The sequence below is a fragment of the Kryptolebias marmoratus genome, linkage group LG22 (genome assembly GCF_001649575.2).
Source record: "Kryptolebias marmoratus isolate JLee-2015 linkage group LG22, ASM164957v2, whole genome shotgun sequence".
Classification (NCBI taxonomy): Eukaryota; Metazoa; Chordata; class Actinopteri; order Cyprinodontiformes; family Rivulidae; genus Kryptolebias; species Kryptolebias marmoratus.
In genome coordinates, this window is record NC_051451.1 from 13,040,650 (window position 1) to 13,063,087 (window position 22,438).

General features: G+C 42.6%; 1 protein-coding gene across 2 annotated transcripts in view; it reads left to right on the top strand.

Annotated features, from left to right (window-relative positions):
* LOC108243008 (WD repeat containing planar cell polarity effector) overlaps nucleotides 1–22,155 on the top strand; it is a 75,396-nt gene extending 53,241 nt beyond the window's left edge. For both annotated transcript variants that reach the window (XM_017428187.3, XM_037973466.1), the window contains 5 exons: nucleotides 7,568–7,667; nucleotides 12,942–13,044; nucleotides 14,959–15,050; nucleotides 16,665–16,696; nucleotides 17,474–22,155. In XM_017428187.3, the coding sequence (XP_017283676.1) occupies nucleotides 7,568–7,667; nucleotides 12,942–13,044; nucleotides 14,959–15,050; nucleotides 16,665–16,696; nucleotides 17,474–17,524 (378 nt within the window). In that variant the 3' untranslated portion in view covers nucleotides 17,525–22,155. The remainder of the gene's footprint in view (nucleotides 1–7,567; nucleotides 7,668–12,941; nucleotides 13,045–14,958; nucleotides 15,051–16,664; nucleotides 16,697–17,473) is intronic.
* Nucleotides 22,156–22,438: the final 283 nt, after the last annotated feature.

The window sequence follows — 22,438 nt, forward strand, 5'->3', positions numbered from 1 at the left end:
TGTTTCCCTGCTTCAACACACCTGATTTGAATCAATGGGTGATTAACAGGCTTCTGCAGAACATGAAGAGGTGATTTAACCACTGAATCAGGTGTGTTGGAGCAGGGAAACAAGGAAAACATGCAGGATGGTGGCCCTTGAGGACCAGGATTGGCCACCCCTGATTTAGGTCAATCATCAAGTCAGCACCTCCAAATGAAAAGTAAGAGTCCGCCACCTCGAATGCCAAAGTTTTAAACAAAGATCTTGTTCAATCTGTCAGCGCTTGAGATGTGTGTTGGGGTGAGAACTCTAAGATTATCTTATGTGGAGAAATAACGGAGTTGAAGCCATTTTGGTCAGATCTTAAGAACAGATATTGTGAGATCTAACTTGTTTCCGCTCGGATTAAACGTTGTGAACGACTCTCAGCTATTACCACACCAAAGTTTAGCTCAGAATCTATAAAATTGACTGAGTTATAGACATTTTTTGTTTATTTGGTTCGTGAGAGGTTTTGCTAATAGCCAATCCGGTTTGACTCCAACAGGAACGCCAACATTTTAAGCAAACATGTCAAGCAATGTGCAGTTCTCAAAGCATGTGTTGGGGTGATGCTCGGCTGCTAACGTACAACGTTTTAGCTCAACGTAGGCTACCTTTAAAGCCGACTAAGTTGTAACCGTTTTTGAGTTTGCTAAGGCCGATTAGCTGTGGTGGCCATCTTGAATTGGACTGACTCTGAAAGGTCATAAGTTGTAGACGTACAACCAATGATTACTTTCTCGAGTTTCATTAGTTGATGAGATGTTTTTCTAACACACAGACAGACAGACAGTCAAACACACACCAGCATGACTGCCCACCTTTTCGTAGCGGTGGGCGTTAAGAAGTTCTTCGTTAAAATAAAACGGTGTCGGGCTAAATTGAAGAGGAGGATGGATGTGGTGTGTGTGTGTGTGACGGGCAGTTTTGCCGGAGGTGTGTTTTGGTGGTAAAGGGTTTCTGACTCGTTTGCATTTTTTCTCCCCCCATAATTGGTGCTCTTCTGTAGCTCCCTAATTAGCCTCTGATAATGAGTGGATAATGTAACCAATTAGGTCAGCCAAGTCAAAACCTCCCTCCCCTTTTTCCTCACCACTCTCACCAGGTCCGGATATAGTTTGTTAATTAAATCAAATCTGATGATGGCTGAGTCTAATGCCAACTTAACGAGTTCTCGTACTGTTTATTGTCAGATATACAGCACAAGATTCGCCCCCTACCTTTTATTTCTATCGGACGCCGAGCTCGGCCACATCATAGTTGTCTCGCATGGTAAATTGGCCTTTTTAAAGCCCCCCTTGCACTTATCAAACACAAGACTTTGGAATATTACGTTTGTCAGAAGGCAAGTGTGAAACTAAGAAGAAGTGTTTTCATGTTGGCATACTCCTTCCTGTGTGCTGCTGCCAGTATTGTTGGCAAACAATGAAGGAAAACTGCACCCTTGAACGTTTCATCAACTTAAAAACAAAAAAAAAAAAACACTGTTTTTTAAATTTATTTTGATTTCGAGGCACTAATTGCAACCAGAGTATTTCTGGTGCGCCCAAGAATAAATAAGTGCAGATTACACGACGGCGTCGTTGCGATGAGTACCTCAGAGGTAATCATCAGGAACCGCTGCCAGTTCTTCAAAATCAAAGAGCTAAAACTGTGTTCACAATCGACTCATTCATTAATCTCTACGTATTGAGATTTCACACGTTTATAAATGAGCGCGTTTTATTGCTCACAGGTGTGTGGCTGGTGAATAATAAGTTTTTATAGACTTGTTTAAGTGAAAACTTTGCAGGTGACACATCACATGAAAGTAGCTTCGATTGATTAAACAGACCTCACTGAGAAACGGGCTGAAGTATTTTACCATTCCTAATCCTCTCCACAACAAATGCAACAAGCTGTTTACCAAATTGTTTTTGGAAAGTATTAAAGGGGAATTTTACAAATTAGATACAGTGGATGGAAAACAGTTTTACAGCCCTGTTAAATTATAACGTTTTTGTGACGTAAATAAAAGAGACCGTAATAAATGATTTCAAAACTTTTTCCGCCTTTATTGTGACATATCCTGTACTGTTCAGCTGGGGGGGAAATATTGTGGGGAAAAATATAAAACATAAAAGGCGCCTTGATTACAAGCTTCAGTCTTTCTCAGTAGGAGTCCGTCAGCACCACACCTGATGATAATATTTACCCACTTTTAATGTTAAAGAACTCCAAGACTTTCAGATTGTGACATTTCTTCAGATAACCACACAAAACTATTATTAAATTTAGGTCTCAGCTCTGGGTGAGATGTAACAAAACTGTCATTTTTTTCTGGTGAATCCATTTTTTCTTTATTTGGATGTATGCTTGGGGTCATTTGCTGTCTTTAAATACAAAATTCATCTTTACTTCCAGCTTTCTATCAGACACCCGTAAGGATTTAGGCCATAATAAATAAGTATTTTGAGCTGTTCATAACAGCTCAACTAAAACCCCGATTCCAGATGAAGAAAAGCAACCCCACAGCATGATGCTGCCACCACCATGTTTCACAGTGGGGATGGGATAATATTGGTGATCCCCTGTCTTGTTCCTGCACCAAACATAACTTTTAGATTTGTGGCCTTAAAGTTAAACTTTAGGTTCCAAACCAACTATAACACGTTTTTCTACATGGTTTTGGGAGAGTTCATAAATATATTTTTAACAATATTTAGCCAAGCCCAGATTTTATTTATTTTTTTATTTTTGTAAGTAAGGGCTCCTCTACTCCGTAGTCTGGACATATGGAGAACGTAGGAGACTGTTAAATGTAAAACAGAACCAACACTTGTCAGAAACTTCTGCAGCTCCTTCAGTGTCGCTTTGTGTTGCTCTGACCAGTTTCCATCTCGTTGGATGGGTTAGGGTTCTTGTGTCCTGCTGCATTTTTAATGCCGGGGACATTTTTTCTAACCTTTTCCTGACTGACTCCTTTTTAACAGAAATATGTTTTTGGTGCTTTGTGAGCTTTCTGTGAACCATGGTTTGTGCTGTATGATGTAAGTAAATGTGATTTTAAGAAAAGCAGCTAGGACAGCTGAGTTTTAGTTCTGAGTCACTTTAATTGACGGCAGAAGTGTTCCCAAGAAAAACGAAGATGGCAATTTAAATCAAAAGACGCTTCAACAAATTATTAGTTTAAAGATGTGCACACTTATCCAACCAGGTCTTTGCATATTTTTAATATATATTTTCTCCACAACTTTCCCTTGAGTTGTATCGACCATATTGTATGTGACAGTACAGGTGGATAAGGGTTAAAATTATTTATCTCAGCTTCATTTTTGAAACCACAAAACCCTTTTTGCTTTTTTTTTTTTTTTTCGCCTTTTATTTTTTATTTTTTCATTTTCAGCAAAGCAGCAGGACAATCATGAGGGTACATGGACCTACAAAATATAGATCAGTCTGCTAACACATGTGGGTTGACACATATAACACTGGGATCTTCAACATCATCTACATCTGTAGTTGAAGGCAAACAAGATCATTGATGCATAACAATTACAGTTTCCAGCTGTCATTCAATCATTTTCATTGCAATAATTTTCATTGCAAGATAAACCGCCATGGTCCACTGAAAGAAAAAATACTGCCGTAACCCAACCCCACCCAATCCGGGAAGAGAAACAAATAAATAATAATGAGGGGAAAAGAAAGAGAGAGAGAAGGAAGGAAGGAGAAAAAAAAAAAAAAAAAAAAAAAAAATTCAGCTCCACCACAGCTCACTCATAGTATGATAGAATGAAGGTGTATAAACACACATGTACAACCACTGGTGAGCCAAGCCACAACACCTCTGCAAGGCAGGGAAGAAAAAAGGGCTACAGAGTCGGAGCAAGGTCTCAACTACCCCCGGAATCATTCAGATGTTTGAGGAAAGGCCCCCACGTTTCAACATACCTGGGTACATTATTATTGAGAGTGTGGCGTATTTTTTCAAGATGTAAACAAGAAACCATGTTATTCAGCCAACACTTAAAAGATGGAGGTGTGGCAGACTTCCAGTCTATCAGGATGATCCGTTTAGCCACCACCATCCCCAAAGAGAGAGCCTGCCGCACAGGCAAAGGAAGAGCAGAGGAGGAGTCAGATACACCAAGAATGGCAACAAGACAGTCTGAAGGAATCGGCTGTTTGTATGCAGTTTGATAAAGACAAAAAATGTTAGACCAAAAAACTGTTAAATAATGGCAATACCAGAACTGATGTCCAAGGGTGGCATTAGGAAGACCACATCTGTCACACATACTAGAATGAGTTGGGAATATTTTACTTAACCGAGCTTTAGAGTAGTGCAAACGGTGCACCACTTTAAACTGGATTAGCTGTAGCCTGGCATTAATGGAGCAGTTTTTTATTCCCATTAGCGCGCGATCCCACAGTGCAGTGGAAATTGTGACTCCCAAGTCTTTGGACCATGCATCTCTGATATGGATGGATGATGTAGGCGCAGAGAAAACATTCACAAACTGTGAAACAAGATGTCTGGATGTGGGAGGTTTACTAAGGAGATCATAAAAAATATGCTGCATTGAACAATGATTTGAACTCGAATTCGACTGGTTAGCAAAGCTCCTAACCTGCAGATAGCGAAAAAAAGTTATTTGGGGTCAGATTAAATTTAGACTGTAGCTGGGGGAATGATCCCTTTTTGCTTTTTAACAGAGGTGTGTAGACTTTTTTATACGTATAATAATAAAGTGTCAGAGTTTGCAAAGGTCTTAAAATATAACAACTTTTTCAGACTCTGCACATGAATGTTACCTTAAATTTGAACCACTCGCCATTAATATTTTTGTTATTTTTCCAAACGTAGTTTTGATCCTGTTGAAGAAGAATTCACAGATGTACAGACATGAAGCCGTCTGATGACGTGCTGAAAACGCTGCTGTGTGCCAGTTAACCTAATCCCCCCTCGTTTTATTTGGAGGTAGCCCAAATATCAGTCAATACGAGGCTCTTAGCGTCCACCACCTCCCTCCCCTCTGCTCCTCAAATACGGCCCGCTAAAACACCCCTCTTTATCAGCGCAGTTAGCTGGCTCACCGCAACCCTTAAAGCTCTTATATAAATAAGATTAGTGTCGCGTTTGAGCGTCGGGGAATAAGAGGTGTAATATCTGATGGTTTTATATGCGGCATTATTGTTATCCCTTCTTAGTCTGGTTGATACTCCTCTCTTTCTCTCTCATTTCACATTTGTTCACTCGTTGATTCCTTCTCTGAGTCTCTTCCTGCAGATTCAGACAGTATTATGAGAGGCTAATCTGGAATAAAGCGTCTCAGCATCAAATGTTCATATTGTTCTGATCTGTTCGTCTTAATGTCTCTCATCCTTTCCTCGTGGCCTTTCTTTCACCTCCCTCTTCTTTCCTTTTCGCCTCTGTATCGTTTCACCGCACTGCCTCTGCTCCGCCTCGCCTGTTTTACCGTCCTCTGCTCTGTTTGTTATCAATTAAGAGCCTTCAGTCATATCTAATTGTGGGGCCGTGTCCTCGTACGCAGGGGCCGAATCCGTCACCTCGGTCCTGGGAGCCGATTTAGGCTCTTTTGAGGCCATTTTGTTGTCGACCATTTTCACATTTCCTCCTAACTCGTCTCCACAGAGGGCAGGCACCGCACTATAATTACCCAATCTGTTCCCATTCACACTCCTCAATTTCAGCACCTCTCCCTCTCTCTTTCTCCTTTCCTCTCAATCCCTCGCTGCTCCCCACCTCCTTTGGAAACCAGCACCCCCCCCCTCTCTCTCTCTCTCTTTTCCTTTGGGGGTTACAATGGGGGTATTAGGGCCGGGTACAGGCTCAGCTGGGGGCTGGCTTTAGCCAGCTGAGGGTTATCCGTGATGAGCCCTGAGTCACGGCAGCGATGTCCTGTGATGTCGCTGAGGCGGAAGACTTTTCTTAACACGCTGTTCGCTTTGATGAGCCCTCAGACCCTGCACTCTGCCTGGGGAAACCCTGCGGCCCTCAGCAGACACTTGTTGGGTATCTGGATGAAGGTTTGGGTCACTGTTGTTGCAGAAATAGGGACATTCTTACAGGTTTTCCTAATATTTTATGCATTTATTTATATTAAACATAACCCCTACTCTCACCTAATGACTGCTGGAGATTGGCACCAGCTCCCCCTCGACATGAAAAAGGAAAAGTGGGTAAAGAAAATGGATGGATGGATAATAAACATAGCTGTTATATTTACACTCACAGAGTATTGTGACTCTGAGCTGCCCAGCTTGTATCTGCGATGTCAAAGATTCAAATCGTTACCCTGAAGATTATTTTATTCTTACAGCCTAACAAAGCAAAAACTGACTCTTAATAAAACAAACAAAAAAATATCCACTTGGTAAAGATCATCAAGGCTGTTTACTCCTGATTCTATCCCCAAATATTCATACGTCGGTTCAAACGTACGATTATTGCTTTAAGATTTTTTTCTTTTGAAGTTTAAATAACTTTAAGGTGTGATGGTGACTCGCTTCTGTAACACAGGAAAACAGTTTACCGTGTAGAGACTCGACATAAATCTTTGTAGAGTCCAGTTTTTGCTGTCAAGATACAAGAAGTCATCATAATTTGTTTGCTGTCAAACACAGGAGCAAATTAGATTTTTAGGTTTGAGTTAACAAACCAATGCAAACGTGACCAAATCAGAGTCTCAGATCAAACTATTTTGTTCATGCTAATAGCTTTTTATTATATGGTATACGTCCACCAACAAAAGCATCTTTAGTTGTTAGTATTTTCAAACAATTTAAGCAGGAAAAGAAGTGACTTATATTAGGCTGTCTTAAAAATGAACAAAAGTCTAACTCTGCTGCTTATTAATGAATGTATTGCAGCTGAGTTTTACATCAGCCACCCTCAAGCTTCATTTAGTTATATTATCTGCTTTTATGACAACGTCGGACTCAAACAGAGAGATACAGAGGATGCACGCTGGTTCCAATATTGTCGCTGGCTGATAGAGTAATGTGCTCAGCTGGATATGTTTCTCTGCAAAGCGCTTCTGAAAGGTGAACAGTCGCTCGTCTTCCCTCCCACTTTTGAAATGTGACAGATAAAATCCACCTCAGTTTAAAACCGAGAGATGAGTGTGTGTGTGTGTGTGAGAGAGAGAGAGAGAGAGAGAGAGAGAGAGAGAGAGAGAGAGTGGGTGTGGTTTGGAGGTGCAGAGAGCAAGAAGACTGATTTCAAAGTTTTTTTGTTTTTTTTTTGAGGAACCGGCATTTCATCCAAACCGGTGCTCTTTCTGATGTTAGACTTCAAACGGCTCATTTTTTTTCACCCCCCCTGTTCATTTCATCTGTTTCTTCCTTCCTCCTGCCAAAATACCGCCCCCACCCCTCCAAAAAAAAGAAGAAAAAAATTTACAAATATAGTTTTTCGTCTGTTTTAAAGAGTTGCACACAAAGCGTCAATAAAGCTTCAAANAACTATTGTCATCTGAGCCTAGATTCATTTTAGATTAACATTCACGTTTCTTTCTCTCTTGCATTACCTTCAAAGGACCTCCATTATGTTGCCAGTGATAAGGGAGAGGTGGTGCTAGCAGATGTGGCCAAGAGGAAAGCTAATGAAATCGAAGCCCAGGCCATCGCAGGCAGCGGTAAGACACTTGTTCAACAAAAAAGCAAATAAAATATAGGTGCAAAATGTGTCATTATTTCTCCTCACATCTGAAACGGGAGCCTCGTTTAACAGAGCAAGAGGAAATAAATCAGATAAGTTCGACAGACTATAAAACTCGATTTGTTTTATCCATATTTTAAAAACTCGGTGTATTAAATGTAAAACACTAAAAAGTCTAAACATATAAGTTTTCAGACAAGTCTAACACATTAAAAATAAAGTGTCTAAGGAAACTAACATGGGAGCAAAACTAAACCCAGGCCCAGATTTCATTCTTTTTTTTTCTTTCAAGACTTTTCTACTGGCCTTTGACAAACACTCCTGAAAGCACATACCAGAGGGGATCAAGCCGAGTTCCTGATTACAGACACATTCTCACAACGACACACACACACACACACACACACACACACACACACACACACACACACACACACACACACACACACAAGTCCTCACAGAGGCTTCCAGGGCCAACGGGTGAGCTGAAAACATTCCGATTTGTGAGGGAACTAGATGAACATGTCGGACGAGTCCTTCATTGATGCTTAAAACGTACCAGAAGGCTGCGCGCGGCGTGTCTGTGTGTTCACAGACAACCAAATGAGGCGAGAGGGGTATTTAACTCCACTGTATAAGGTCAAAACCCCGAGGCTGAGTGTCCGTCTGTGTGGCTGGGAATGAAAATGAGCATTTGTGTAACTGTGAGGCCTGTTTGCATGTATTTTCATCCTTTTTCTTTTTTTTTTTATTATTTCTAATGTGATGCCTAACACGCGCACTCCCCCTTATAAGCCCCTTAATTATGTCCTCAATGATTTAGCTCCATCACCTGCAGCATGTCCTATCCTTGGACGGAGAAAGGAGTGAAGATGGGACAGAGAAGGAGGGACGACAGCGGGAAAAGATGGAGGGGGGGAAAAGAATGAAATATTAAAGAAGACTGAAAATTACATATAAAATGCTCAAAGAAGACAAAGAAATTAGGAACTTCTCTAAGACATTGATGTTAAAATTATTCACTTGGCAAATATCTAACAATCAGCACTGTTTGTTTTCTCATTTATCCTCCTTTTTAACACCAGAGAAGCAATGAAAGTTTAAAAAAAAGGTGCCTGAGCATTTTAAAAAATACTTCCGCTCTTCATTATACCCAACATAAACCTTTTTGAAATGGGAAACAAAATAGCAGGTGAAAATCGCCAAATAAGACCAGATTTTTTTTTGTCCAGCTACACTTTTAACAGGCCCAGCTCTGATTTTATTGCAGATTTTCTGCGTTTTCTTTGCCTCAGGGCCGCAAGAGTGAGCACATATTACGTTTGAGTTAAGGAGCGCACATTTAAGGACCAGAGATCGTTGAACTGCTGTTATATTCTCATTAGTTTAGGTTATTTTGTCTGCGTGTTTGCTTGTTTGTCTGTTGGGAAACTATCTCATAAACTACTGGATGGATTTTAATGAAACTCTCACTGGGTTTACCTCTACAGCCGATTAACTGCTGGGGGACAACCCAATTAAAGATGGCCACTACAGCTAACTGATGCTGACAAACAAATTAAATTGACTAAGTTAGTTTTACATACAGTATATTGAGCTAAAAGGTCATCCCCCATTGTTATGTCCATCTAAGCATTATCTGGCCACACAAGCTCTTTATTTAAAACTGATATTCGTGTCTTCAAGGTTTGGTACTTTCATTTAGCTCTGGACTCAAAGTAGCAGATACATACATACATACAACATGAAACAGTGCAGGAATAACAGTAGAGTACAAGTACCTCTGTGTGTGTGTGTGTTGTCCACTCGTGTGCAAAGCGTGCAGACAAGCAGACAGAGCATATTAACAGCACATAAAAGGCAGGTCATTAATAATGAGTGTCCTGCTTCAAGCGCAGGGCTCTAGTGAACAGGTGTCTCACTTTACACACACACACACACACACATATACATACGGAGCTCCCGGCATGGTCGTCACACACTTTTATCATTAACAGCAAAGACTGAGAACAGCTCAATGAAAGAATAAAACCAGTTTTAATGATCTGCTCGGCTAACGTAGCTTAAATTTGAGTTCTGGTGAGTTGCAAACAGAAGATTAATATTTGTTCTCTTTATTAGCCAGTATTTGTTCTTTAATGTTAAAGTACATGTAGAACATTTAGGTTTGTCGGATGTTTTATTGACTGTAGCCTGTGAGAGTGGATGCAACGTCTGTCTGAATCCTCCCACGATGGGTTCCAACACCGACCTGCTCTCGCGTCGAAAATCACGTGAAAGAAGCTGAAATCTGTTTGTTGTGACTCATACTCTGATATTAAGAATGACCTGAGACTCATAGGATTGTGTAGAGACTGTAAGCGTGTGGTTTGGTGTGGCCTGAGAAACAGATCATTATCAGTCTGTTTATTTTATGACTTTTAAACACAAATTAGAGACTCAGTTTATTGTAACTGTGTCAATATACTCTGATTATTAGAATCACCTTTTATTACTAAGACAAATACATGTATTTCTCACATGTACATGTAGTTGGAAGTTTCTCACTTCTCATATTAATACTCAGTTGATCTTGCTGACCTGATGACTGTTCACCTAATTTTGTGATTACACCTGATTTCACCTGATCACTGTAATATTCCTCAATGACCCTAAACTGATTGAATCTGCATTTATATCAGCAGGACATTTCTGCACAATAACACCGTACGCTGTGAAAGAGCAGGCCTTATGTTTCCTTTAAACCCATAGTTCCGATCCTTTAAAGTCATATAAATAGCAAAACAGTGGTTACACTGGGCAATAAAAATCCTAATTTGTGAGTTCCTTTCACACAACCGAAATAAAACACTAAACTAGACTAAAATTTGTGGTTGTTTTTCTGTCGGCCACCTCCTTCTGCAGGGGTCGCCTCAGTGAGCGAACTCACACGTGAGATTTGGCCGGTTTTTTTTTACGACGGATGGCCTTCATGACGCAACTTTGGCTCAAACCCGCAGCCTACGAGGCCATGGCACTGACCACCGAGCCACTAAACTAGAATAAAATAAAGAAATAAACACAACTCCAAAATAGGAAATAAGTAACATGAGCAAGTAGTTGTGCAGTAGTGTTACGGTTTCAAATGTGCCGGTCAGTTCTTAAAGAGCGTTCAGACATATGTCACAGTTCTGTAGTTTGTTAACCCTTAAAACTCGTTTTAAAACCACAATACGACCATGTGTAGGCATACTGAGGTTACACTGAGATGTTTGAGAGTTAAATTGCACTTTTATATCATCTCTCTTTTTCTTCTGCCCTAAATCGTTCGCGTCAAAGTGGAAGTTGGCACTAATTGTACGTGGACGTGGGGGCGTGCACAATGCCGTTTTGGAGGTGTGCATCTTGGCTTCCATTTTAATTCACCGTCAAGTGTTTCTGGTGAATATTTGCATATGTATTTCATAGAAGCGAATTTCAAGCTTCGATCAAAAGAAAAGAACTAGGGAAAAAAAAAAGTACAAGATCCAAGCCGCTTCTTTGAAAAGAGCGTTTAGATGTAGATTCCTCTGCATGTGGAGGTTTGCGAGAAGCGGTAAATGAGATGTATTTAAATGAACATGTTTACATTTTTACTTCACTCAGCAGCTCTGTCGAAGCAGCTGCTGGATGGGATCCACTGCTCTGTGAAGAATTTCTTGTTTAAAATGACAGTAACTCACTGGCAACAACTTTCCAGAAGCTGCTGTATTTTATCGTGCAGTAGAAGTACAACGTTGAAAACATTTACAGTGTGGTTAAAAAAAAGGTCAAAACTCAGCTGTCATACCGTTTGCAGGTTTGTGCTCGAGTTCGGTCCCTAGTTGGCAAAAAGTTTAATAAACTAGAGTTTCCCCGAAGAGCAAAGATTAAAACAGCTGATCTGAAATTCTGCCTCATCGCTTGTGACATTATGTTATTTTAAAAAAAAAATCTGAATTGATTTGCATTTAAAAGCTGGAAACACTGAAGAGAGCATGTTTCTTGCCTGCACGATTTTCCACTTTTTCCTCAATAAAATCGACTCGGTACCAAATTGAGTGGTTGCATGAAACGTTAGACACCATATTTCTGTGCGCCTCTTTTTATATTCGTGCGTTCTTTGTAAGCCCAGATGAACAGAGATTCGGCTGCAGCTTGTACACACAGAAAGGCACAATGGAGAACACAGATCCGAGCTTAGAAATGCTCCTTTTCAGAACGGCGTTGGAAATCGCTTATAGCTGTCTGTTTGACAAGCGTGCTGATTCGGATTGATATGGGCGCAGTGAGAGGTGCGAGGGAAGGCCTCTTTCTCTTCCTCTCGATCTCCTTTTTTTTTCCTTTTTGAGTGCCAAGAGGAAAAGCCAACCTGGTTTGCCGATCGTCGCGTCTCCCCCTCACAAAGGCTGACGTGACTGAGGGGCCTTTTTTTTTTTTTTTTTTTTTTTTTTTTTAAACGGGCAGAGACGAGAGCTTTATCTGAAGATCCACTTCTCCTCCTCCTCCTCTCTGCCTCTCTATCTCGTCTTTGTTGTTCCGGTGAAAGCCTGTTAGCTCCGGTGCGCGTCAAAGCAAAGACGGGTTTGTTTCTGCTCCCTCCTGAGCTCCTCTGGCTGCTTCGTTTGCACAGCCTCCATTACCGATTGACTTCTTGTTTCAATTTAGAAATTCTCCAGAGCGGTGGCTCACGCTCCCAAACACACAGCAGTGAAACTGGAAAGCTCAGAAAGATGCCACAGCCAGAAAAAAAAAAAAATACTACTTTCTAAATGAAACTAGCATTCCTTGAAGGAATCGGTATCACCCACTACCTTGCATGCCAAAGTTTTATATGAAGATCTTGCACAATCTGTTAGCACTCAGAGTATGTGTTGGGGATGACTCCCAGCTACCACCACACCAGATTTTAGCTCAATATCTGTAAAACTGACTGAGTCATAGTCATTTTTGTGTTTGCTAAGTTTGATTAGCTGTGGCGACCATCTTGTTTCGGGCCGACTCCTGAAGTGAATCGGTTGTAGAAGTTCATCCAGCGAATAGTTTCTAAGAGTTTCATCAAAGTCTGTCCAGTGGTGCATGAGATATTTTGCTAACAGACAGACAAATGAACACAATGAACCCCTTCAGTGGGATGGGTGAGAATGGTGCTCTGAATTACATCATTAGACAGCAGCAGTTTTGTCTCTCAAATCAACTCCTGCGCTTTATCGTGCGATTCTTCTTCATCATTCGTATCCTTTTTGTGTCTTAGACGATCCTCTGAGTGGCAGAAACGGCTCCAGCCTCAGCAAGAGACGAGCGGAGAGGCACCAGGGTGCGACGAGTCCTTCGCCCTCAGGCAGCGTCACAGCCCAGTGAGTTACGTGGACTCAGGTGCACCCGGGGTGACCCGGTGTCCCTCTTTTGTTTGGTACTGAACTGCATTTTTATTTCCCATTCCACAAATTCAGAGAGGAATCTTTTTCAAACCTCAACACTACAAGACAAATCATGTAAGCAAAGGTTAGGCAGTTAATAAAGAGAGTAAATTGCACTTTAATAAGTGATAAGTAACACGGTTTAGTACTTTTGGTTCTGACTAAATTCTGGAGGGGACTGTGTGCCAGTTGTGTTGTGTGAAATTAGGCAGCGCTGCAGATTCAGGAGCTCGTTTCCAGCTTTGTCAGTTCACACATCATTATTATAAAACTATTGATTTTAGCCAAACAAAGTATTTAGTTCCGCTCGCTACAAATAAAGCCCCCAGACGCAGATGTTTCATTGTCAGTTTCAGTCATACATGTCAGCTCTCGAAGCACATTAACGTCACCGGCTTACGGATCGCACGCAGGCGTTCGTGGCCAGATGACCGAATTGCGGCCCGAAGGCCCGAAGCTCCCCGCACGATTTCAAATGTCAAAGCCACATTGGTTCTGGGTCTTACGCTTCCAGCGATCCCAGAGGCAGATTTTAAAACATAAACCAGTCCGCCTCCACCGCGGTGCAGACCGAACTCTTTGTCTCGGAGTTGAACGCGAGCGGCGACACGAACGAGAAGTTTTGAGAGAGTCACTAAAGAAACACGGCGACGGAAACGTGTTTAACCATCGGCATCTCTGTTGTTGGATGGTTGGAAGTGAAGGAGGGGTAAAACCCCAACTAACAGATCGGAGTATTTATATGGGATTTGTGTGCATTAGATGAAAAAGCACTGTTGTTCTTTTCATCCTAGTAGGTTTGTATGGCTGTTTGACTGTAACGCTGATGAACCCCTCCACTCTAAGCCTCCTCCATCCACCCCAAATCCCTTCCTATCAGCCAATTTAAACAAGCTGCGTCCAGAGAGAGAAATTCTGTGTCCTAAGCCCTTCCTTTTAAAACAGTTAAAGGAACGAGCTGAGGAAATAAAGAGTGGTAAAAAGGCCGATTTGGCAGCCAAAAGCATGATACCCCAGGTCTTCCCCAGAAAACAGATTCCCAAACCTCCCAAAAGACAATGGCCACAGAGAGGAAGAGACAAAGACTATGCTTTTTTATCTCAAAACTACCCCCCCTCCTCCTTTAGAAAAAAATTATATCAAACCCACCGCTCCCCTTTTGTAATCTGGTCTCCAATGAAGTTTCATTGTTTCTCATGTGAAGCCAGTGGCAGCTTAGCCGAGATGGAGTAGGGGAGGCATTATAGCGCGGGCGTTCTCCCGTTTGGCTCGCCGAGAAAAGAGCAGAGAAAGAGAAGGGGAGGCGAGCACAATGGCAGTTCGGGGGCTCCTCGCAGATTCCCGCATTCTCCAAATCCGACTCTGAAGCTCGGAGTAGCGAGAGACAACGAGACGGAAGTCTGGGAAGCGTCCCAACATTCCTTTGATGGCTGCTGGCCTCTGCCGCTCGCCGCATACTCCTCTGTCAGTGGAGCAAAGAGAATGGAAACCATTTTCGTTTCTCCTCGGCGAAGGCCAAAGTTATTGCGACGCTCGGAACCAACAAGGAGGCAAACATTTACATGTAACAGTTTCATTTGCTGTATTATTGTCCCCTGCCTCCACGGAAGGCGGGTAATAATGTAACTGCGTGTGAGTCAGCTGGTTTAACCCAGTCAGTTTTACAGAGATTAAGCTAAAACCTGCTGTGGTAGTAGCTGAGAGTCATCCCTAAAACATACTCCTTGTGCTAACAGATCACGTAAGATCTTTGGATAAAACTTTGGTGTAAAGTGACAGGCGACATGCATTCTTTCTAGAAAAGCTCGTTTCACGTTGTGTTTAATAAATGTTTGTTTTGTCGTTGTTCAGCGCTGACAGACGAGCCAATCAGAGAAGACCACAAACAGAGTCCATCCAGGTGACCGTCAGCCCAGATCTTCTCAGGATTCTGAGACAAACAGGTGGGTTCACTCGCACAGCAGGTCGAAGAGTCACAAATAAATCCGTGAGCTGTAGATGTTACGACAATAATGGCTCGCTGTGACTTTTAGAGATATTTGAAGGCGTCTTCAAGCGTTTGAGACAAAAACCAAAAACCTAAACTTCACGTTTGTTCGACCTAAATTGTAGAAGAATCGACTTTTATCTGTTAAATAATGTGAGCTTTATCCTTCTTCAAAATGTAGTTGTATATCGTTGTAGTTTTACTTTGAAAAAATCTATCATCCATGCTGCTAATGTCCACAAACTATCTTGAAGACAACTCTGCGCTCGTTAGGAGCTAAACATGTTCAGTATTTAAGTTTCAGAGCTACACTTTGAACCAGACTTGGGCGTCTTAAAGCCAGTGGGCCACATTCGGATCGTTCTGCTTTTATTTTGAAAGTGAGTGCTCTGGCGTTTTAGTCAACAGACAGCAGCAGCATTAGGAATCTCTCCGCTGGTGAGTTATTGTCACGTTTAAAAGACAAATGTTGATAGAGAATGTAGAGTTTTTAACAAGATATGGACTTCTAAGTGTTTATTTACTGAGGTCAGGGACAAACGGGGAGGGTGTGGAGAACAGATCGCTTCTTTTGGGATTACAACTCGAATCAAACAAAACACGCTACTGGTGACATCAACAAGTCCAGCAGTGGAGCAGTGAGGACTGGTTTGTGATAATTCATAAAATACAAAACACATAAAATGGCGGGGGGCGGCTGTGAATCAGTGGTTAAAGCAGTTGTCTTTCAATGAGACAGCTGGAGGTTTGATTCCACCAGCATACCGCATGTCATACTGTCCCTGGGCAAGACACTGAACCCCTCACTGCCTCCTATGTGCCCCATCGGTGCATGAATGTGATGTAAAGCACTGATTAGACTCTGCAGGATGAGTTGTTCAGGTTAGCTTTGTAGAGATGTAGCAGAGTGCTGTATGAATGTGTGTGGATGGGTTAGTGAGGGCACAGATTGTGTTGTAAAGCTCTTTGAGTCACCTGGTTGGCTAGAAAGGTGGAATATAAGTCCAGTCCGTTTACCGTTTATCATAAAATACAAAAACAGATCCACATCTGTTTGTGGCCCGTTGGTAAAATGAGTTGCCAAGCTCTGGTTTTAACCCTCAGGTGTCGTTCGTGACGGTCACACGGCAGAGGTGAGCAGCTGATCATTTAGGACAACTTCCTTTAAGAGACCATCGCCACTTCTTTCCCTCCTGCTCTCCGTGTTTTATAGCTCAATTCTCTATGTAATTACACAATTGTCTGGGCACCGAATCACTCTGTCATTTAATAATCCAGACCGTAGGCTACTGAGGGGGAAATTTGCATCAGCGTCTTAAATATTGTGTTTTAGGCATGCCGGGGTTTTAATGTCAATCACGGCCTTATTAGCGCCGAGCTCAAAGCCAGAGCCATCACCGTGAGTGACAACGGTTTACATTCGTTAAAGCTAATAAACGAAGGTGGAACGGGCCCGAGCCGTCGGCTGCCCGCGTGTTTACGCGCTGCGGGGCTGCACGCGTCTTAATGTTGAAGTGTCACAGCTGGTTAACCGGAGCGTCACTCCGCCGTTTCCTTTTTTGTTCTGCAGGAAGCAGCGGAGGTGACACAGACGGAGGAAATGTAAGTTGACTCACTGTGGGTCGCATGAAAGTCTTTAGGATCGTTTCATGAGATCAATAACGTCGATAATGTTTTAGCGGAGCGGCAGCAGCCAATCAGAGCCCAAGGACAAACTCACTAATTTTATTAATGATTTATAAAACATCATCGCACTTCTAAGCTAAGAAACCTTTCATCATTTTTACAACTTAAAGGCTTTATCAGCATCCAAACAGTTCTCCTTTTTTCCATAAAAATAACTTGAATCTAATTTAAAGGCTTTAAAGAAGTCCAATCGTTGTGTTTTTGTGTTTAACACTGTGCAACTTTTTAAATATGTTTGTCCTCTCAGTCCTAACCCTTCTGAAACAATGAAATTTATTGTTTTTACCATCTGATTTATTCATTTTGTACTATTTTCACTCAGATATGCTGTAGGTTGTTTATAATTTTCAGGTTTCTAAATGATTGGTGCCAATCATGTTCATAGATGAACCATTATCTTATCAAAAATAAGGACTTCCTATATGATATACCGGATGACTGCAACATTTTCTAACTTCCTTTGACCAAAATAAACAATTTATTTACACATATTTGGACTTTTTAAAGTTGTGAATCAGTTAGTTTATCAGTTTAATAAAATATTTATTAAGAAAGGATGAAAAATATCAATACATTAGAGTTTAAATTTGCGTTCGTGTGGCTTTTATAGGCTCAATTATCTATAAATTAGTCTTTAAAGCGATGCATTGTTCAGACTTGTGAAGCAAAATGTTTCTGTTTGATTATTTTCAGGACGACGAAGACCCCGACAAGCTCCATCTGGTTCATTTGGGGATAGTTTGAAAAAGAAAAAAAAAAGACATTTCTAGTTGAAAACTGGACAGACACGACGTCTCAGTAACGATAAAAACGAGCTTTTTTGTGCAAATTTATCACTTACCTGAAATATTATCTGCCCAAGAATCCTGAAATCGTATTAGAAATTAACTTTTATATTTACGAAACTCACTTGATGAGAATGCGCCCCGCCTGACCAAAACGAGCCTTAAAAGAAACGTTTACGCCGAGTTCTTCTTTATAAAAAGAAAAAAAACAGGACAGAAGAGGCGGTAAAATTGCCATTAATAAGCCTGGAAAAAATAAAGGCTTTCATTATACTGATAGTGAATGTTGCAGGCTTTTTCCTGCGTGTGTGTGAGTGTGTGTTGGCTGAGATTACGGGCCCCAGTTTTATTCATGAACAGGAGCCAACCAGCGCCTTTAAAGCATCGCGCGGAGCCCCTTTCCTGAACAGCAGCCACAGTCGTGTCAGAGCTGTCGACGCGCTGCGCTCACCGACTAATCTGACAGCGCCGCGCGGGCTCTAATCCCTCACTGTATCGTAATCTATTTACTTTGCATTCTAAGAGGATTTCCACCAAAAAATATACAAGAAGTGATGCTGGAAATGGACAGAAGATCAACGAGGATGCTTTTCTGCTCCCTTTTTTTGTTGTTGTTGTTTTGTTAGCTTTTAAAAAAAAAGAGAAAAAGAAATCATTGTGTGTTTTTTGGGCAGTCAATCCCCTACGAGAGGGATGAGTTAAAGGAATTACATTTCTGACTGATACTAATACTTCTCTTATGTAAACATCAGCATGGTATATTTCCCCTCTGATGATACAGTCACACAGCGCAGGCAGCTCCAGATAAGTGGCATCTGTCAGTGCCTTTAGTGCATCTCTTGACACGTTCATAATTTACAAACCAGGACTGCATTATCTCCTGATTGTTTGACTTGACAGCTCAAAGAAAAGCTGCAAAATTGCTTAAAATAAAGGGGGGTGGGGGTGGGGGGGCGCTCCCTCCCCTCCCCTCCCCTCCCCTCCCGTCTCCCATCTCCCGTCTCCCGTCTCCCCCGGTGCCCCGCGCGCAGCCGCCTGTTTGAAACAGAAACGGTGGAAATCTCACAACGCAAATTAAATGTCACGATGCACGGAAACAAAGTGCGAGAGCAGACAGCCTCCTCGGTCACCCCTTTAAGCAATTATGTCGGCTTTGTGAAATCACAAATGCTTCATTTAAAACATGGCCAGCAGCTTTATTGTGAAACACCGCCTCAGATCTTTGCCATCCGTGATGACTTGCAGAGATAGGCTTATTAGTGGTATTAACATACTGCGCGGGGTGCTGGAGCTGTGAAACGGCCTTGTTAACATTTTGGAAATGAATCAAGCCTCCAGCACTCAGGTTATCTGCTTTTTTTATTTATTTATTTCCCCCCACTCCCCTTCCTCCTCAGTGCAACAGCTGTGCAGAGTTTCTGCAGGAGCCTTATCGCATCTAATGATGGCCTTGATTGGACCGGCCCCGCCACCCCCCGGCGGGGGAGAGACGGCTCGATTTGAAGGTTCGTTTCTGATTTGCATGAGTCAGACCCCCTCAAACATCACAGAGGGCCGCGTGAAGACCGTTTCAGACATCACACGGACAGATTTACTGACAAATTGGATTTCTGTTGTCAAATGGAGCTAATTCCCTGGAAGATTCCAGGAAATCTGAGGATTTTTTTTGCTCACATTCGAAGTCGGCGAATGAGTTGAGTTTGCGTCTGTAGCCTTTAACGCAGGAAGCGTCACGCGTTGCTCTGATCCAAACACACTCAGGTTTCACCTGGAAGCAGCTCGCTCACAGCTGAGCTGCTACAATCCTGCTCTTCAGGTGGTTTTATTCAGTCAGTAGCAACGTAATTAAACAGAAGAGATATTAATCTGCCCAAAAGACCTTTAAGGATTTATGTTACTGTTGTTTTTAGTTTCTTCCAGGAACATAGTCCCTGTTTGAGAAAATGTAAACAACTAATTTGGAGATAATGAATATTTATTTGTCTCTAAATGCTTTTTAACTCACAAATAAACATTCCAGCTCATTCATTGTCCATAATTTACCTCCTTGTTTAGAGCCACATACCTCTTCAGGTGGATGTCTTTACAAATATACAAAGAACAGCTCAGTATGCATGGCTTCTTTTCCTCACAGAGGCAAACATCCATGATTATCTCCCAGGTATTTGAGGTTAAAGGTCATGAATGAGGTTTGATTTTTAGATAATCTTCCCACTCGTTGCCTCCATTGACAAACAGAAATTTGTCAATGGCGAGCAGAGGAAATGGAAGGAAAACGTCGGGGGGACGGCGTTGGCTTGGAGACGTCGGTTTTCAATGGGGAAACGCTGCAGCCCGCAGGCCAACGAGCCCCCCCCNCGCCCCGTTGAGCTCTCCCAGGTCCGGAGGGGCTGCGGGGAGGAAACAAGTTGGGACGAGGGCTTCGCCGCGTCCTTCCCAGATGAGATCACACACCTCGAATGCCTCTCTAATCCACTCCCTCCTCGCTGCGGGCCCCCTCACGAGGAAGAGGAAACGGGGATGTCGTCATCTGCAGAGCTGCGGCCACCAGACCAGTTGGGTCTGATTTACCCTCGGCTGCGTCGACGCAGGGAAGCTGTTCGACTGCTTCACTCGACTCGCGACGTTCCTTTGACTCTGATCCTTTCCTTTCCTGCTCTGGACTTCTCAAGACCAGCGTTTGGCTCACGAGATGTGGGAATCTCTGGTGCTGAATCAGCTGCCTGTCAGCTTTTGTTTGGTTAGCACGTACGCTAACACCTTAGCATTCAGTGCCACCAAAACATGAGGAGTTTAGTTGTTTTAATGTGAAGGTTTTAGCAGCGTTGATCGTCTGCTTGAACTCTGAAGAGATTTCTTCTTTTCATGTTTTAGCATTAAATCTACAGTTAATGCTAAAACATTTAACACAGTTATTGAAGTGTAACACAGAGAAGGACTGTGCAGGTTTCTTCCTGGTTCAGAGACTTTAAAGACACCGTCTAACAGACCTGATCCAAGAACCTTCGTTTGTACAAGAAATTCTGGGGGAGATTTCTGCTTCAGGCTAACGGAGATCAACATTTCCCGAAAAGTATTTTGCGTCTTGCCGTGAAATTCAGCTAGGTTTTCTTATCGGGATCACCTGTGACGACTTGATGAGGAAGTAAATCAAAAATTTTGCTTGTGTCCCTGAGAGTTTTTGAAATGGAAGAAAATAATCGTATTAATGTCTTCATTCTGACATCTGCTGGAGGCTTGTTGAGCGTAAGCAAAAAGCTTCAAATTATCTAGTTATTCAGTCAGTCGGGAGCCTTTAAGGTTCAGTTTTAGGGCAGCAGGTGCCTTTTGGGGATTGTTTTTATCATCATGTTGGGTCTTGATCTGCATTTTAGATGAAAACATTAAAAAAAAAAAGTAGGTCTGGATTTGAAGGGGTGCTGGAGGAACCTGTAAAACCAGAACGTTCATTTCTTATGGGACCGATGTCACATTTCTGTTTTCATTGGTGACATTTAGCTTCCAAAACTAAGTTCGGTTTAAGGTTACTTCGTAGTTTGGGTTAAAATACTCATCTTATCTCTCCTCGTTGTTAATTGTTCACCACGGGGACGCGATGTTGATGACACTGATAGGAAACATGTTTCTACAGCCGATCGGGACATTTTTAGACTTTTAATGCAAGCCTGTCGGACCTCACAATGCGAAACGACACGAGAGGGCCTGGCCACGCGCCCTGCCTGATGTGGTCAGTGGGACAACAAGCGGCACTGTTTGCAAACTGCTTATCAGCTGCGAGACTTTGGCCAACAAACCCATCGGTCCACCCAACAAAAGCAGAGGTGACCAAATCTCCCCGGCACGCTCCAGGATCAGGTAGCCACAGTCCCTCCTGTAATTCCACCCGGCTGAAAGGAAAAGACTCTTCAGCTCGTGGTCTGCGCGGAGTGTCCAACCCTGCGAGGAATGTCGGGATTCCTCTCGGAGCTGCTTCCCCCTCGCACCGGCTCGCCCGTGTTGGGCTCGGCAGCCAAATCCGCTCGGAAGCCTCCGGGATTCTCACCTTCTTTGGGTTCCCGAGGTGGTCGGTGGCTTTGCTGAACACTTCAGAAACCCCACAACAAAACCCTCCAACACACACACACTCTGAAAAAATAAATAACAAACTTTGAGCAGCTTCCAGCTTTGTGCGCTCGGGCTTCAAGAAAAAGCGAGGCCTGACAAAGAAAGGAAACCGGAGACGGCGGCCCGGACTACTCCCTCGTCGCTGTACAGTTGACCCCAGATTAACCTCCCAGGTAAATATAATCCTCCTCTGAGTCACCTCTCGCCGCTCATACCGGCCTGTGAACACACCAGGAGGCCGAGGTCTGGCTGCTTTCGATGGCCAGGGAAAGACAAGCAACAGTGTTGGAGGTTTTTGTTTGTTTGTTTTCTCGATAATGGGAGAAAACAGTCACAGCACGCAGGCCGCTATCAGCGCCATCTCCCGGTCCTTCGAATCTCTCTCTTCCTCACACGCCAGGCCGACTTATCGAGGCCTCGCTAAACAAATACCGGTGGATCTGTCTTTATCGCTCTCCGGGATCTAAATCTAAGCACCCATGCAAAGAAAAAAAAAACACAGAAACAGTCCAGCATGGTTCCGGTTCATTTCCTGGACAAAGTGTGAACTAAAATGTCACCAGTTTCCAGTCCGCCCACATTCATACAGGAGCGGGCGAGAGGTCAAGAGGTCAAACGGGTAACGTGGCGGTTCAGTCCATCAGAACCTCAAAACACTTCACGGCATAAATCAGATGGTAACACAGTGAGCTTTTAGGCTTCTTCTGCCCTGGAGAAAATACTTCCTGTCATCGGCCGTGTTCAATTTGAAAACACAAAGTTTGTCGTT